Below are 17351 nucleotides of genomic sequence, written 5' to 3'. Positions count from 1 at the left end.
CGAGAGCACCAGGGTCAGTATGAACATCCAAACTTATACAGAGCCTCTGGGAAACTAGGGGCTCTGAATAATCCCATTGCTGGATGAAGCAGGTATTAGCAGATTTCATGATACCTGGAACCTTCCCAAGCCTAACAGAAGCCTCTAGAGATATTTCCAGACCACATATCAGGAAATCAAAAAGCAACAGGAACTCAACACATGCAGGACACAAGTCTGCTCCCCACGCACACAGATAGTTTGGGCAATGTAATTACACCAACCCAACCTGTTCTGGAGACTAGTTTTGTCTTGCATGCAACAGAGTCAACTGGTACATGTACCACTACTGCTTGCCTGGGATTTCCAGATTGCCAGCCATATGGAAATCCTGGTCAAATCACTGAAGCTGACAGAAAAAGGCAAGAAGGGAGCAAACACCCCCCAAAAAAACAGCCTGTCAAATTGTAGTAGCTCCGATAGAGGCACTTTCACTTTAGCTTTTCTAATAGCAGATGAACCATCACAACAGGTCACTTCCCACATTCATTCTGTGATCTTCTCTTTCCTGCTCAATTGCTTAAGCAGCTTTCTCAGGTTAGCTCTGTAAACCAGCTGTATCTCCCATTTAGAGTACTGCAGTGGGAGGTACAGACTTTCACTAGCATTTTAGTGGCAAGAAAGCTAAGAAAGTTTACAGATCTACTAAAATTACATACTGTTAATAGCATTCTAGAAAAAAATAACTTTTTACATATAGCCCTACCTGAGTCTAAACATATCAGAATAAAGCATGGCTGTTTCACTGAAACACAGCAGCTATATCCACTTGCGCCAGCACTGATTTCACACCATGGGTTACCCTTCAGGTGTTGGAAGAATGAGCTGAGATTCCCATTAACTGGGGACTGAAGAAGTGAAGCAGTGAAAGTTCATTCCCGAGTCCTAACCCCTCTGCTGTGTGCCACTTGCTTAACTTCCCTCAGCTTCCCGACCACCCTCCTACACACACCTCACCCCGACAAAGAGCCGCTCAAGAGCAGGCCACACACGGCTGCACTTCTGCTTTCAGAGAAACCTTTTTCCCAGACGCGTGTCCTCCATACGTATACTTTTCCCCTGGAGAAACACATTTAATACGCATTACAGAACGGAACATTCAGGACTGAGGCGTGCGACCCCACACCCGCACGCCGGTAACTCGCAGGGGGAGGCGGCGAATCGGCCCGGGCGGTGCTCCGTGGCCCCGCCGGCCCCCTGCGGAGTGGGGGCACCGTGCGTCCTCGGGGAGGCCTGCCTGTCTTTGCCCTCCCCCCCGCCCGCCCCGGCGAAGAGACGCCGGCGTCCTTCCTGCCTCCGGGTCGGGCAACGCTGCCCGCCTCTGCATCAAGCACCGGCCATCAGCAACATCCACCGCTCCCTCACGCCAGCCAGAGCCGACCGGAGCAGAAACAGCTGAGCGGCTCTTGTACTCCCACCCCGCCGTGGCCCCCCTGCCCGCTGCTGCTGCCGCGGGGCTGGCGGAGGTGGCCGGCTTCGGCCTCGGGGGCGCCCCTTTCTCCCCGCTGTCGACGCGCGGCCGAGGCGACTCCCAGGTTCCACAGAGGCCGCGGCCTAGGGCGGCCGGCGCGGCGCTCCGCGGCGGTGCGGGAGGGCGCGGGATGCGGAGCGGTGCCGCCGCCGGCGGGGCCTCCGCCCGCCGCCACTGAGGCCCGCGGCCGCCGCGGATGAGGCCTCGCCCCGAGCGGCGGCCCAGGCGGCGCCTCGGCCAAGCCCCCCCTGACCTGCACCCGCGCGGAGGGCAGGAGCCGCCTCCGCGTCCCGCGTAGCCCCGGCCCAGGCCCTCGGCTGTCCGGCGCCCAGCCCTCCGCCTGCAGCCGGCCCTGGCCTCTCCTACCGCAGGTGAAAGAGGAGGGATGTCCGCTGCCGCCTCCGCTGAAATGATTGAAACCCCCCCGGTCCTCAACTTCGAAGAAATCGACTACAAGGAGATCGAGGTGGAAGAGGTGAGTGAGGACCACGCAGCCCGGCCGCCTTCCTCTGCTCCCCGGGCGCGGCCTGTTTAGTGGGCAGGAGGGGCCACGGCTTCCCCCTCTCAGCCCCTGGGGTGGTCCTCCCCAGGGCCGGCGCCCGCTGCGGAAGGGGCCGCGGAGGCTTCCTGAGTGTGTGAGACTGCTGGGACACCCCCCAGTGTGCCTGCGTGGGGATTCCCTTCTCCTCCGGATGCTACAGCACTTGGCATCGGAGAACAAAGGCGTTATGTCTGGGAGCCGAGGTGCCAGCTTACTTTTGCTAACCTTGGTGCTGGGTTATGGGGGTTGTTTAAGTGGGGTACATTTATTCGGGACTTTTAAGTTTTGAAGTTTCTCCTCCTGTTTTGCCACCTACTTTAGTATGGATGGCAAAAGCTGTTGTCAAACACTGACTTAAGGGAGAACTGTTAATTCCAATACTTCTTCTGGGTCTCTATTTCTGTATGCCCCTGCTTTCTCCTGCTACCACATAACTGGACCATTGTATATATAATCATCATACCGGTGTTAATTATTTGTTAAATTAGAGGTCTCTTAGATGTAAGGACATACAGATTTTTTTTTTATTATTATTTTTTTCTTAACATAGCCTTGTGATATTTGCAGTCATGGATCTGTAACTTTTCATTTGTGACCTGTGCATGTTACCCAGGAAGTGGCATTCAGTTGTCATATAACATAGCTGAAAGCAAGTATTTCTTAAGTGGAAAGTTTCATAGTAAAGTTGCCGTTTTAAATTCTTCGAGGCTGTAATGAGATTGGTAAAGTGCAGAATTTTGGATGTACCTCTCATCTGTCTGGATTTCCTGTGAAAGTAGGATGGGTGTGATGTAGGATAGCTTACATGCTTTACTACAAGGGCTCAGTGGTATGCATATATCACAATGTTGTTTACCTCTCAGAATCACAAAAATAATTGCTGCTTTTGAATTTCTTCCTCCCTTGTTAAATTCTCTACAGGAATGATGTTGCTTCACACAGATCCTGATTTTGCTGACATCAAAAATCTACACTGAATTTGATGAGGCCAGCTTGTAGATGTTGGACCTAACAGACACCCAAGACTGCTGAAACTGCCTTTGTGCTTTTATTCATAGATTGACATAATTCTCTCTCATTATTAATTGCCCTCTTTTTCTTAAAAAGTTTATGTGGAAGTGAATTTAGTTTTGAGGTCTAGGTTTTGTAGGTATAACAAACAGTGTCTCACGTTTTTAAAAGGGTTTGCTAGACACTGTTTGTCATTACTGTGTTGGGCTCACATGGCCTGGGAGAGTTTGCAGAGCATAGAATCCCCAGTATTTTCATGGAACATCAGGTCACTTTGTTGTGTTCAAGTAGCGTTGTGGAAACTTTGATTTTTCACTGCAGCAGACACTGAAAGTTCTCAGAAGATGGTGTCTTCCAAAAGATTGCCTTTTCCCCTCTCTATGAAAATGGCAGTCATTACAATATTTGATTCTAAGTCTAATCTTCCCTTTGTGCATTCAACTGTTCTGAAGTGAGAAAATTTCACAGTGTTTGGGACCGAAGGTATTTTTGCATTTGATGGTTTTGCAACACTTAGTAATGGACACGGATCAAATCACATGTTTTGAGAGAAATGGCTTTTCTTACCCAGAGAAGAAAATAAAGTTCATGTGAATTTATCTGTCATAAAAAAACATGCCCTGTGATGGCTCGTAGAACAGAGTAGCACATGTAATATGTTAGGCATAGAACTTTGAATTAATAAAATGCTATACAAATCTTTAATCCTCATGACACCCTTGGGAAGGCTCTTAGCAAGGATTATATTGCCATTTTACATGCAGGAAATGTGGAGCTGTATAGTGTGTAATTGGTGTAACTAGAATTTATCATTCTCAGGCTTAGTGTTTGGAGCTTGTCTGTGGCCTGCATACCTGTCTAGCACCCTCAAAGACAGGGCTGTATGCACAAAAATGTATGTAGAGAAAATGCCTAAACAGTAATTTGTGCTTTATTTAATATGATTGTTGCATTATCCTCAAAGTAGTATTCTGTTGGAGATGACAAAACTCATGGGATATAAGCAGGGGAGCTCTGATGAAGTGTTTGCTCCATGAGAAAGTGGTGACAGCTGATGTAGCATTTGAAGTTATACTCGGGGTACCTGTCCTCCCAGAAATTCTTGTAGGCAATGGGGATATCGCAGTGCTGAACGCAGTCTAAAAGTCATTGCACAGAGGAAGAAATAAGATCTACTTTACAATAAAACAGGTGAATTAGAGACCATACTTAGACCTTGCTTTTCTCAACTGTGGGCGTTGACCTCTTACTTATAATGCAATTTCAGCACAAATAGTCAACTTTACAGTCATAACAAAACACATAGTTACTGAGGGTTTTCTGTGCTCTCACTTCAGGCTTGGAAGTTTTCAGTGACTTTTAAATGGCTGTAAGGACTCAAAATGGTCAGGTTTTGATATGCTTGGCAAAATTCAGATGTTTCAAAACGGATTGTCAACAGACCTACACTGTTAAGAGCTGTAATGAATGCTTGTATAATCATAGCTTTGCTGTTGTATTATCAAGGCTGTCTTGTCAGCAGATAGCAGTCCCACTCTGCCACTGGTTTATTAATAGATATTGAAGTTCTGGAATAGTTGCAAGCCCTGAGGACTTGCTAATAAATGTGAGATCTATAAGTGTGCTTTCATTTAAGTTTGGTTGAACTCTGTTGGATAAATCCAAGAATATACCATGTTTCATTTTAGCTGCCATGCACATGACTAACTGTACTGTATTGTTATTTCCTACCAGTCAAGCATGTCTCCAACTTCAGGCTGCCTTTTCATTATTTAAAGTGCTTAGGTTGAAGTAAAATATAGAGATAATTATTATGAACAAGTTGGAGTCAAATCAAAATCAGTGTGATGCAATGGGAGCATCTTCAAAACTAGAAGGAGAGAAACAGTATAAAACTTGTGTTCAACAAAAACAAACCCTACTTTTACTGTGGAAATTTTTGACTGTTAGAATGTCACCTCTGAAGTTTTCAGGTATTAATAGACAAATCATTAGAAACTTCATAAATAAAACTGCAGAATTTATCTGAAAACTTAATATCACTGAAATCAAGTTAACAGTCTGACAGCCCTATTTTAAAATCTCATATTGAAATCTAGGCTAAAAACTGTTGCCTTTTCTTCCCAGAGGAGCTTGCACATCTAAGCAATGAACAGACTATGGCTTTTGATTGTTCTGGCAACATGCTCCCTGCCACTTTTTTCCTGAAAATCGCACAGCCTTTCCTTGGTCATGTAACTTGATAACAATCCCATACATGACCAAAACACAGACTTCTTTATCACATGATGTGTGTATGCCTTGGACTGCATGGCCAGAAGATACATGTCTGGTCATGTATGCTGTGGCCCTGCCCATGACTGTTTGATGTCACCAGGTTGAAAACCACTGCCATATTTATGTAATTGCAGGTTACTTTTAAACAGTCTGAAAGCATAAATTAGTTGAAACCTGTTAACGATCTACTGGTAGACTGTGGTATTCTGGTATACATTGAAATTTATTTCAGCAATCTTAGTTGAACAACACTAGTTAATTCTGCAGGGGTTAGGGTAACTTTTTCTTGCAGATGAGCAGACAAACTTTCTAAATATTTTAGAAGCCCTAGTTAAGGTGCCAGCAACTAAAGAAATGCAATTTATGGCATTTTAGAAACAGTTCAATAATTTCATTAGCTGTGCTGAGATCTGCATGTGTACATTGCAATTACAGAGCAGAGCAGTTCAGAGACAAGAGAATGAGGAATACAGTGAGACGACTGGGTTTTGCTCCCCTTTATGGTAGTTAATTTTTAAAAAGTTAATGAGATGCAGTGACTAATTAAGTCCGTTGCATTACAAAGGAAAGCAGATTTGCATTTGCTGAAGTTGCTGCTGAGCATGGAGTTGTTACCACCTCCATTGGTTTTATGTCATGGGGGTTTGTGTCCCGTTGTAGAATGCCAATCTTGAAGTTCAGATGAGAACCACAGGTGTGATTTGAGATCTGAACAATATTCTTGGATATCTGACACCAAATACAAAAGGCTTGGTTTTCGAGAGGAAAGGCTGATGGTTAGGAATTTGTTTGAAGTCAGTCACTTCTACAATTTCTCAACCTTTTTCAGAAAGTAAGCCTTCAAGCTGCAAAGTTGGGCATCCAGGAGGGAAGGCAAAAAGCTAGTACATGGTGAAAATGTACTCCAGAATCCTCTGTGATTTTACTCTAAATACATCTCTGATTTAATTCAAATCACTATTTAAATTTAGTTTAGTTATACCAGTGGAAGATTCTCTTCATTCTTCTACAATGAAAAATACCTGAAATGTCAGCCAGAATGTGAATTTATACTGGTGGTTTACACAACACGAATTTCATGTGGATGAAATGTAGTGTGCAGTTAAGTGTTAGAAGACGGCTAATAAGCTTGTTAAACTGTTAATGTAAGACTTCACACTTATTTCTACACGTACAGATTTATCCAATGAACCAGTCTGCATCCTATATAATAAACTTGTATTTTACTCATAAAGAATGTATGTGAAAGAAACCTCACAGGCTTTTCTATTCTAGTGATGAAAATAAGACGTGTTATTTATGAGAAGGTTATAAAATGAAGTTCCATGTCTAATGCAGCATCTAAGATCACAACTGAGTGACAGTGTAACTGCGATCAGAAACAGGGGTAGAAGGCCTTTTCCTAAGAAAAACTAAAACAACAGAACAAACTCCATGTGTCCCTTATTTCTCCCACCCCATGGATTCTAGCAGTATTGTACTAACTGACTGCAGAATGATTGTTTTTCAAAGACCAGTATTTCCAGACTGTACCAGCTCATATCAGAGTCTTTCACCCTGAGTGCCTCATAACCCAATATTTTGTGTCTTAAACTGGAATCTCTTGTCTGGGCTGCTGTAACAGAACAAATGGATTCATACTAGAACATGAAGCAAGTGTTGTATTAATGTTTTTAACTAAAGACAGATGTGTAAAAGGCTATCAGTACGCAAAAGCTGGAATGGAAGTATGACCTTGATAAATTGTTATCTTTGCTTGAGATGCACACATTTCTTAGAATGACTAAGCTATCAGTGCAAGGGGGATTGGTCGTGTGTTTAGAGCAAGTGAAAAATTTCTGGAAACACCCATAATTTTAGGAATATATGATGGTACTTTGATTCTCTATGACATGTTCTGAAGAAGTTGAAGAGAGAGCGATTTCTTAAGGCAGAACTACATTCAGATAGCTGAGTTGCTAAATAATAACTGTAAAGTGCTGTACCCTAACAGATGATGCCCTAAATATGGACCAACTGTATTAGTTTGTGGCAAGCAGAAGTTATGTATATTTGTTGAGAATATAAGTTTCTTTTTAATAACTGATTTTTTTTTTTCATTAAGAAATGTGGGGTTTTTTTCCTATGGTGTTTTGTATAACTTTGAAGCTGAAACTTGGAAACTCAATCTAAGTTATTTAGTTTACTTAAAGTTAATGGGATTGCTTGTGGATTGAGGGGGGATGACAGTCAGTTTTGGGGTTTGGATTTTTCATTGCTGTATGAATCCCAGAAAGGGAAAGCAACATTTAGAAATGTACAAAAAAAATCAAACAAGTCAAAGAACATAGCTGTAAGAATTGGCAGATCTGAACTCCTTCCTAAAAGTGCTGCCAGGGTATTGGCCACAGTCATTTGTGGCATGGGGCCGATTTGTTTCAACCTGCTTAATAAAGCATAGCATACACAGAGGAACCAAAGTTGGAATTTGAAGCTGGTTGAATGAATGGTAGAAAATGTAGGCATGTATTTTTAGGTAAACGGTTGTTCATGGCTTCTTTTGGCACTTCTTTTATCTATATCCTTTCCATGTGTTATACAGGCAGATGTGTTAAAACCTGAAAATATTAGTATGCTATATTGGTACTGCTTGAACTGTGGTAGATGGAAAGAGTAGAAGCAACTAAATTTAAAAACATGTTTCTGGTTTTGCAAAGCATTGTAGAACTTTGTATCTATTTACCTTTTTAACTTGCACGAAGTTCAGTTTGCCTAAACCTTTCATCTGCAAGTATACCAAAGGGGTATTGATAATAAAGATAATTTAGAGACTGCTTTCTATTGAGAAGCATGGGTTTTGTTTGGTTTGTGTTATGTTTTTTTTTAACTCTGCTTGTCTTGCTTCTCAAAATTGTAAACAAATATGGCATGTAGATACTGCAAATTACCGTAGTAATTCTCCAAAGAATCTGCTAACTAGGGAGCTATTATATTTTATTGCTGTCTTATGTATCCAGCAAGGTTTTTTTAAAACAGAAAAGTACTAGGTATCCAGCATGCAGAGCTAACTAACATGGAAACTTCATGAACAGAGATGTAAACTTTGCATCTTCATATTTTTGAGTGAATACTAAACCTGTGCTCTTAATGCAAAGGTGAAACGAATTCTTCCTGAGTTTCAACATTTGGTAGGGGAACAGGGTACATCTGAATAAACAGATGTGGTTTTGTTATTGGGAGGACGGGGGGATATTATTGGTCACATCCCTTAGGACAAAATACATCCTAAGATTTTAATGTATCTGCAGTCTTTCCTGCATTCCTAGTCAACATACTTACCAGTCAGTATAGTCTTCATACTTGCAAGTCAGTATCATGTATCTTTGTTTATGTACAGCATTTGATACTATTTGTACACAGAGGCAGAGGTAATGTTGGTTCCAGGGCTCTTGTATGGTTCATATTCTTTAAATAAAACTCTAAATACATAATCTGGAAAACATGCGCTTTTCTTTCACCATGTCGCTTTGTTGCGCAGTAAAACATAGCTTTTTATTGGTATGAGTTTTATAGGGAGAAGAATAAATTTGTATATGCTTTTCAGTCTTCAAAGCTCTTTAAGCATTTTTGCCAGTTTAAAATGTATCTGTTTCGTGTACTAACCGAGTGGTAAGTAGTAACTTAATTCTGTTCTGTGGAAATGTAGAAGCACTGGTGTTCTATTTCTAACCGTGTCATCTGCCCTGTATTATTCTTTTTTCTCCTAGAAGATATTTAGAGGGCCAAAATCGTTTACCAAAACATTGTGTCTATTTTTAGATCATTTTCCAAACATACACAGTGCTACAGATCAACTGCTGTTTATTGATTTGTTGTGTCAATAATTCCATTAACTGTGCTTCATATAATTCAGAATATGCACTAGTGCCCAAACATATGGTGTGGCACCAACAGCAGGGGACAAGAAGGAATGAGCTTGAAGAAACTAAAGTTCAGGCAGTGCCTCCCTCCTGTGCTATTAAGTTACTTAGTTCCAGTGCACGGTGTTGAAGTGTACATAGTGTTTAAATTGTTCTGACAGATTCTAAGATTTTTAATTTTCAAGGAGTTGGTTTAGTGAAAACTTAAGAGGAAGAAAGTATGACATCCACCATAAGCTGTATTCTGTCAATTATAAGGTATGTTTTTATGATGAATAAGGTACTTTTTCCAGATTAAGTAGGAAAAACATATTGGGCTTTCACACATGGTAAACTCCACGTTTGGATTGGATCCGTCATTGCTTTTGACGGTTGTTCCTTTCGTATGCTGTCCAAGAGCTGAGCTGCTTTACTCAACAGCTCTTCTGTTTTCCCTGTATCCTAGGTAAATATTCAGTGCATTCGTGTCCTCTTCTCAAGTTCAATCCTCTGCCTAAGCAGGCACCAAGTCACTGATAAATTGTTATGATACCTTGACTGCATAGTCATTTATCAAGCTCTTTTTGCCAACTGTAAAGTTTATATATCTGATGGTCTCTTGCAACTTTCTATTATGTAATTAAGATTTAGATTGCCTGGTAAGCTCTTCCTCTTGATGCCTGACATAGATAATATTATTATTGTTGTTGTTGTGTTTGTTATTTTTTTATTATTATTGGTTTTATTTTCAGTCATCGGCAGGACTTCATAAAGTACATCTGATTGTTGCAATTTATTATACTTTTCGACTAGAGCCCAAGTATTGTGACATTCATGGCACAATATAAAACATTACATTGGGAGGTGTACTCGTATATCTTAGTTTCTTTATTGAATAGAAATGTTATTTAAAAATGAATCAAAATTGGAAAATAACATTTCCTCTAGTATATGAACTGGAAATACATGTACCATTTCTTGGTATTAAACTTGCAAATAGGGATACATCTTAAGGGGAACAGAATGTAATTATATTGGCTTATGGGCTGAATTTTTAATTTGAGTATAGAATCATAGAACAGTTTGGGTTGGAAGGGACCTCAAAGCTCATCTAGTTCCAACCCCATGGACGCATCCTGCTAGATCAAGTTGCTCAAAGGCCCATATAACCTGTTCTTGAACACTTCCAGGGATGGGGCATCCACCACTTCTCTGAGCAACCTATTCCAGTGCCTCACCATGCTCATAGTTAAGAATTTCTTCCTAATATCTAATGTAGATCTCCCCTCTGTCATTTTGAAGCTGTTACCCCTTGTCCCATCCCCTTGTAAAAAGTCTGTCTCCAGATTTCTTGTAGGCCCCCTTTAGGCACTGGAAGGCTGCTATAAGGTCTCTCCATAGCCTCCTCCAGGATGAAGAACCCCAGCTTTCAGCCTATCTTCATAGGAGAACTTGTGACCCCTGATTTACCAGACCAGTGTCACTGGATTAAATGTAACTGGGCTGTAGTCAAAACCCATGAAAGAGTACAAGAAAAGGTACATTAAGAAATTGAACCTTTAACAGGAGTCTCACTCAGCCTTGTACCATAAGGCCAACTGTACCTAGCTAGGAGAAATCATTATATGCACACCTCCTTTTCCCAAAGTGGAGGGGAGAGTTTTTCAGTTACTTGGTCAGTTTGGTTTCCTTCGTATTGTAGGGGAGCAGCTGTCTTGGAACTGAATTGCTGCTGCCAGTGCACTTTGTCCTACCGAGTTCCTCTGTGGCATCCTTCTCATGTTAACTGTCTAGTCTTAGTACTTCCTAGGTGTGAGCAGAATGCCATCTGAGTTACGCGTGCTTGCATGGTGGATAATTTCCATGTGGTCAGTATATCGCACTGCTGTGAAATGCAGACTTACGGCACAGACACAGAATGATGAAATTTTTCTTGAACTGTAGGTCTGGTCATTTTCTGTGTGAGGTGGATAGAGGGGTTGTAATAAGCAGTTTTTGTGCTGGGGGCACGGGGGTTGTGAAACCCAAGGAACTGGGCAATTTTATTCAAACTGTGGTCTGAGAGAGAAGAGGAAATACCAAGGGAGACTATTTGTACTTGGGACTTTTAGGTCTTCCAGTGACTCATTGTTTCCAATTTGTTTATATGTACTATTTTTGTAGGCTGCTTGACTATCATTCGTATGGCTTGGTGTTTCCAGCCTCAGTTGTGGACTGCAAGAAAATGGTGTGTGTTATACAAGTGAAGAGTCGAGGCCCTCTACTGTAGATGGGGGGCAGGTTACACAGGTGTCTTTTTACATTAGGCAGAATGGAACATGTTCTGTGGAGCTGCTGCATATATCTTGTGGTAGACTCAGTCTGTGAACCCCTGTTGTGGAGAGTAAAGGTGAGAAGCCAAGAACTCCTGGAAGGCTAAGTGCATGCTGTAATGTAGAAGAGAAAAATTGTTATTTGTGTGTAGTAAGGAAACCAGAAGGGGAAAATGCTGCTGATCGCCATTGCTGGGCGTTGTCTCTCCTATCTATGTAACCCTTCAGAAATACTGAGCATACTTCGCCTTTTATAATCTTTCTGAATGCAAATTCTTGATTATTTTTTCAGTTTTTCTTTTTACCCGTCTTCAAATTTGGCCCTTGACTGCAGGCTTTCTCATATTCGTCGTGAAAGTTTAGCAGGTCTTGAACTATGCACCTGCAGACTTTTCCACCCCATTCTCAAGGGAAATCAGCTTCGCTATTTATTTATTTATTCATTCATTAGGAAAGCATGTAGTGGGAACCTAACCCAAGCATGGTTTACATAAATGATAGTCAGTTTGCTTTGACATGGAGCTTTGACAAGTACAGTCTGGTGCTTGTACATTCCTAGCTACTGAGTTGCTTTCTCTGGATCAGCACTGTTAATTTATGTTCCAGATTATTACTATATTGGGTGACATTAAAAATAAAATATTAAATGTTATTCCCTCAAAGGATAAGCATTCAGACAGCAGGCAGTTGGCATTGTTTTAGCATTGGGAATGTGTGGTCATTCACTGATTGCCTGCAAATCACTTTTCTTTTAAGAAGCCATCCTGGTAAGGAGTGAATTCACTAGTAAGCCTATAAGAATAACTGATCACATTGAGCACCTCATCATGACTGTATCAGAGTCCTGTTCAATTGTTTGAATTCCTATTATTAGCAAGAATAAAAAATGCAGTAGATAGATGTAATTTCACTGGTCAAATCTATAAAACTAAATTTGCCATCATTCCCCTAATTTTCTCCTGAGCAAATTTTGTTTGAAATAATTAAGGTCATCCTTTGCTGACATTCTCTTACTGCATGTTAATAAAATATTTGTGTGTTTTCCAATTCTTCTATAAATGATCTCTGGAGGAAGCTTACCTAAGTGCTGTTTCCAAGTTAAATTTTTTTCCGTCCATGAAGTCCTGTGTAGCTAATGAAACCATTTTGAGTTATAACTCAAGTGTTTCATGTTTTGTTCTAGGTTGTTGGAAGAGGAGCCTTTGGTGTGGTCTGCAAGGCAAAATGGCGAGCTAAAGATGTAGCCATTAAACAAATAGAAAGTGAATCTGAAAGAAAAGCCTTCATTGTAGAGGTACAGTAAGTTTGCTGGAAAATACAAGGTTTGGTATTTTCTTAAATTCATGGGAGCATTCAGCACACCCACCTACAGACATTTATCTTGTCTGTATTACAAGATAAACGCAGCCTGTGGTACCCAGTAGAAGCCTGAACCCCTTGTCTTACAGAGCAGGACAGCTGTCGGAGCACATTGCAGCTGCTTTAGTTTGCTTCCCATAAAAACTGGAAAGCAAGGGAGGAGAGAGGAGTGCACACTGCTGGGGAAACACTGGTTCCTAAGTTATGTTCCAATTCAGGGTGCAGCTGAAATACTCACCAAAATCTCGGTGGTTAACAGTTCCAGGGACTACAGCATGGGGTCTTCATACAACCAGATCCATACCTAAAACTGTTTCTTTGTTTTGTCAACAATTCTAATAATTCTTTTTACTTACGTGCAAGTTCATGAATGCATGTAACTCACTTAAGGGCAATCACTTTTTTCATTCAATGTCTACTTCTTCAGAAAGAACTTGAGTAGTTCAGATATACTGATAAACTTTCCAAGATATGCAACATTTTCTGAAATCAAAAGTTAGACATGTAATTTAAATGAGATATATTATGACATACTGCTTGGTATTTAGTCAGTGAGGGTCTAGGATGTTCAATATATACAAAATACGTTTAAAAAAAAAATCTCAATTTTGGAAGTAAGAATGTGACGCACTGAAGGGTTAAAGGAAGCATATTTGTAATAAGCCTTTGTGTAAATATTTATATGTTGTTCATTACCATGGAAAGTTTTTAATGTTACTAATCTGAGTCTAATTTGATACTGAGTAGATCTAATCAGTCTATTACCATTTTTGTTAGAAAGAGATCTGAGAAGGTAATCCCAGAAATGCTTCAGTAGTTACTGGCATTCAGGATCCTGTACACAGGGCAAGCATCAGTTGTAATACTCCATTCCATTTTTTAGAACTTATGAAGTATGCAGAAAAAATAGCATTATCTCCCTAGACAACAAACAGCATAAGCTACCTCAGAAGTCTGTATAAAGGCGGCGGGGAAATTCCTTCTGATTTTTTTTTTTTTTCCTGTCTACTACCTACTGGTAAAGAAAAATTCAGTGCAAAATAGTCAGATTGTCAATTAGTACAAGCAGTAGTAGGTTCTTGGAACTATGTCACATTAGTAATAAATTGTCTGGCTTATTTTCCAGGGGTTTGGGTTTGGTGGCGTGGTTTGTTTGGTGTGGGCTTTTTTGGGTTTGTTTTTTTTTTTCTAGAACAGTATTCTATATTGTGAATTAGGACAATATGATTCAGATTTTTTATGTAGTCAGGCAGTCAGGATTCCAAAATTGGAGGCTCCAGGAAGAGCACAGAACTCGTAGAGGTCATAGTTGCACAGTGCTTATGACTTGAATGATTTTACTACACCATGAAAAAAATACTTTCTTTAAATTTAATTTCTTCAGAATTTCTTTTCAAATACAGTTCCAGTTAGACACAACCCTAATTACACAAATTAAAATGCAAATAGTAGTACCTAAAATCACCATCTAGGGTTATGCATATGTATAAAACTGTAATTGCTGTTGTGATGTTTGAATTACAAATGTGAAAATAAAGCATTAGGCTTATTTTTTCCATAGTTTGAAATGAAGTGTGATTTGTATTGCAGCTTCGACAACTGTCACGAGTAAACCATCCCAATATTGTCAAGTTATATGGAGCCTGTCTAAACCCAGTAAGTTATATCTTTGTCAGTATGGCAAAGGTGACTAGTTCAACATATGCAAGCACCACTGTACAAGATGTGTACTTTATATACAAAAAACTGTATATTGTGTGTATATATATATATATATATAGTATGTTTTAGCCATCAGAAGGAAATATACAGATACGTAGATTGGTTGATATTTTCAGGGTTTTATTTTTTCTTTCCCCTGCTATAAGAAGTAAATTCTTTCAAGAAAACCCCACAGCTATTTTTAAATACCAATTTTACTTCAGTTTGTCAGAATGGCATCTGATGTATTAAATACGTAGTGTCATTCATATCTGCAGTCTTATTAATTGCAAATCAGCAATATGAAAATACATTAGCAACACATGATTCATAGCTTGTACTTGTTCCTATTCTTACATATATAATTTTCAGGATTTGCTTTCTTTCTGCCACAGCTGCAAGCAGTCCCACAAATTCTCAAAGCAGAAAAGCAAGGATGTGACAGGCCAGATGTATCCGTAGCTATTCTAGTATGGGTGATTTAATTGGTTAAAGTAATGCTGCATCCCTTTTTAATTAGTACTGGTGGTATTCTTTTGACATAGTGTTTAAAGTCTATTGTAAGCCACTAAAGTATAGGCTAATGAATTGCCATTTGAAGGCAGCATTTGCTTTTCAAGCCTGAGGAGAGGGAGGTCATTCTTTCTTAACTTACAGTAGGTACTAAGTATAAAACTGATTTCTGTTTCTTATGTGTAAATATGTGCCATTCAAACTGACTATTTATCTCATAGATAAATTTTCCATTAGCTTAGATACAGAGATTTTGCAGTTCCCCCTAAAGAACTTTTCCTTTCAGTTTGCAAAAGCTGTTTTCTGCCCCTACATTTAAAACATTCCTGTTTTTTTTGTCCCCCTCTCGAAGGTGTGTCTTGTTATGGAGTATGCTGAAGGAGGTTCTCTATACAATGGTGAGTATCGCTTCAACGTAGTGACTTCTGCTAGTATTAGGGCAAGCATGATCTAAAATATATGTTACTTCATACATATGTCTCCATGCTTGGAAATACTCGGATGCCACCTGGACACAGTCCTGGGCAACCAGCTGTAGGTGGTCTGCTTGATCCTGCTTGGTTTACCTCCAGAGGTCCCTTCCAACCCAAACCATTCTGCGGTTCTTTAAAATTCTTAAAATAATTTTAAGGAGATTGGAGTCCACTGATTTGTTTCTTGATACTAGTTTGTTATATTTTATGCAACTCATTTAAGGTTTTCCAGTGGAACATCTGAAAGATTCTTCCTTAATTTGTAAAGCCCTGAGCATTTGCTTAATACTGACTTTACCAGGGATAGCTGAGAACAAGCAACTCCTTTCATACTGAATTTTAACATAAATAATATGAATAACATACTAAAAAATGGAAAATATTTTTGATATATTATTTCAACAGTCTGCAGAAGGATATTTTCAGCTTCAGTATTGAGACATTCATAATTACTTAGATCCTGTAGAACTTTCTGACTGGTATGTTGTTAACTCCATTGTATCTGTTGTAATGTGCAATAAAGTTCTTTTTAGTTTGTGCCTTTGTTTTGCAGTGCTGCATGGTGCTGAACCTCTGCCTCATTATACTGCTGCACATGCCATGAGTTGGTGTTTACAGTGTTCCCAAGGAGTGGCTTATCTCCACAGTATGAAACCAAAGGCTCTAATTCACAGAGACCTGAAACCACCAAAGTAGGTTTATGTCTCATATTTCATATTTTCTTACAATTGGAATTTAAGATCATTTAGAATAATTTCATTGCATTTGAAAGAAATACCTTCAGTTGATACTCTCTTTTTTGGATGTACTATATGTATATGGGAGTGATGAGGCACTCATCAACAGGTTGCTCAGAGAAGTGGTAGATGTCCCATACCTGGCAGTGTTCAAGGCCTCCAAGGCTCCAGGGGCTTTGGAGCAACCTGGGCTAGTGGGAGGTATTCCTGCCTATGGCAGGGGGATTAGGACTAGTTAATCTTAAGGTCTTTTCCAACCATAACCATTCTATGATTCTGTATTCTAAATGAAAGCTGTGCATTTGGAACTTCAGTTACAGAATGATGGTGCACACTACAGGAAATGAACTGTACTGTTATTTTCTGTTAAGCAGGAAAAACATCCTGCTTCTGCCCTGCATCATGGAAGAAGATTTTGGTAGGGGTAGGGCTTCTAATCAGAGGCGTTTGAAATGCCCAAAATTTACAGTGGCTGTGGTGTTCAATGTTAGGTGGGGGCAGTTGTTTGGTTTCTTGGTTTTGACATTATATTTAATCGGATATATTAGAGTTGTTTCCCCACATGACATCTTTTTCAGTCCTCTCTGTCAGCCTGTTCCACTACCCCTGCCAGAATCTCCCATCATTTTCTACCAAACCAAAAATAAATAGTTTTGTGCCCAGGCAGTTTGTTGATCTGATTCATTTTACAGCTTCAGATCTGGCTCCACTGATTAGGTGGAAACAGATTTGGGGATCAGCAGGGTCATTCCCATTTGGTGGTAGCCTGCAGATATTACCAGTTAAAATTACAATGTGAAGCCACCCTTTAATTCTTTCTTGTATTCCCAGTTTTGATTTAGAGAGCTGTTAATATGTAACTTCAAGTGCTTTCATTTAAATAAATAGCTACGTTAACTGATCTTAATGAGAGCCTTGATTGCACTTCTTTTGGTAAAATTGTTAACAGCTCTTGTCGTTTTGCAACCTCTGGCATCAGAAAGACTAATTTTGTCAATTTATGCTTAGTGATTTATTGTGTCTAAAGATACTTATTGAA

General features: G+C 40.0%; 1 protein-coding gene across 6 annotated transcripts in view; it reads left to right on the top strand.

Annotated features, from left to right (window-relative positions):
* The first annotated feature begins 1488 nt into the window (after positions 1 to 1488).
* The window catches only part of MAP3K7 (mitogen-activated protein kinase kinase kinase 7), a 50455-nt gene continuing 34592 nt past the window's right edge, over positions 1489 to 17351 (top strand). For 3 of the 6 annotated variants that reach the window (XM_062608402.1, XM_062608400.1, XM_062608399.1), the window contains exons 1-5: positions 1493 to 1985; positions 12713 to 12823; positions 14479 to 14544; positions 15455 to 15500; positions 16129 to 16267. In XM_062608402.1, coding sequence (XP_062464386.1) covers positions 1896 to 1985; positions 12713 to 12823; positions 14479 to 14544; positions 15455 to 15500; positions 16129 to 16267 — 452 coding nt within the window. In that variant the 5' untranslated portion in view covers positions 1493 to 1895. Of the gene's footprint in view, positions 1986 to 12712; positions 12824 to 14478; positions 14545 to 15454; positions 15501 to 16108; positions 16268 to 17351 lie in introns of those variants that run through there. The other 3 variants (XM_062608405.1, XM_062608401.1, XM_062608403.1) reach the window with 3 other exon arrangements.

Source organism: Pezoporus occidentalis, unplaced genomic scaffold (assembly GCF_034315485.1).
Source record: "Pezoporus occidentalis ecotype Australia unplaced genomic scaffold, CSIRO_AGI_Poc_V1 ctg13, whole genome shotgun sequence".
In the NCBI taxonomy this organism is placed as follows: domain Eukaryota; kingdom Metazoa; phylum Chordata; class Aves; order Psittaciformes; family Psittacidae; genus Pezoporus; species Pezoporus occidentalis.
This window is presented reverse-complemented; position numbering and strand designations above follow the sequence as displayed.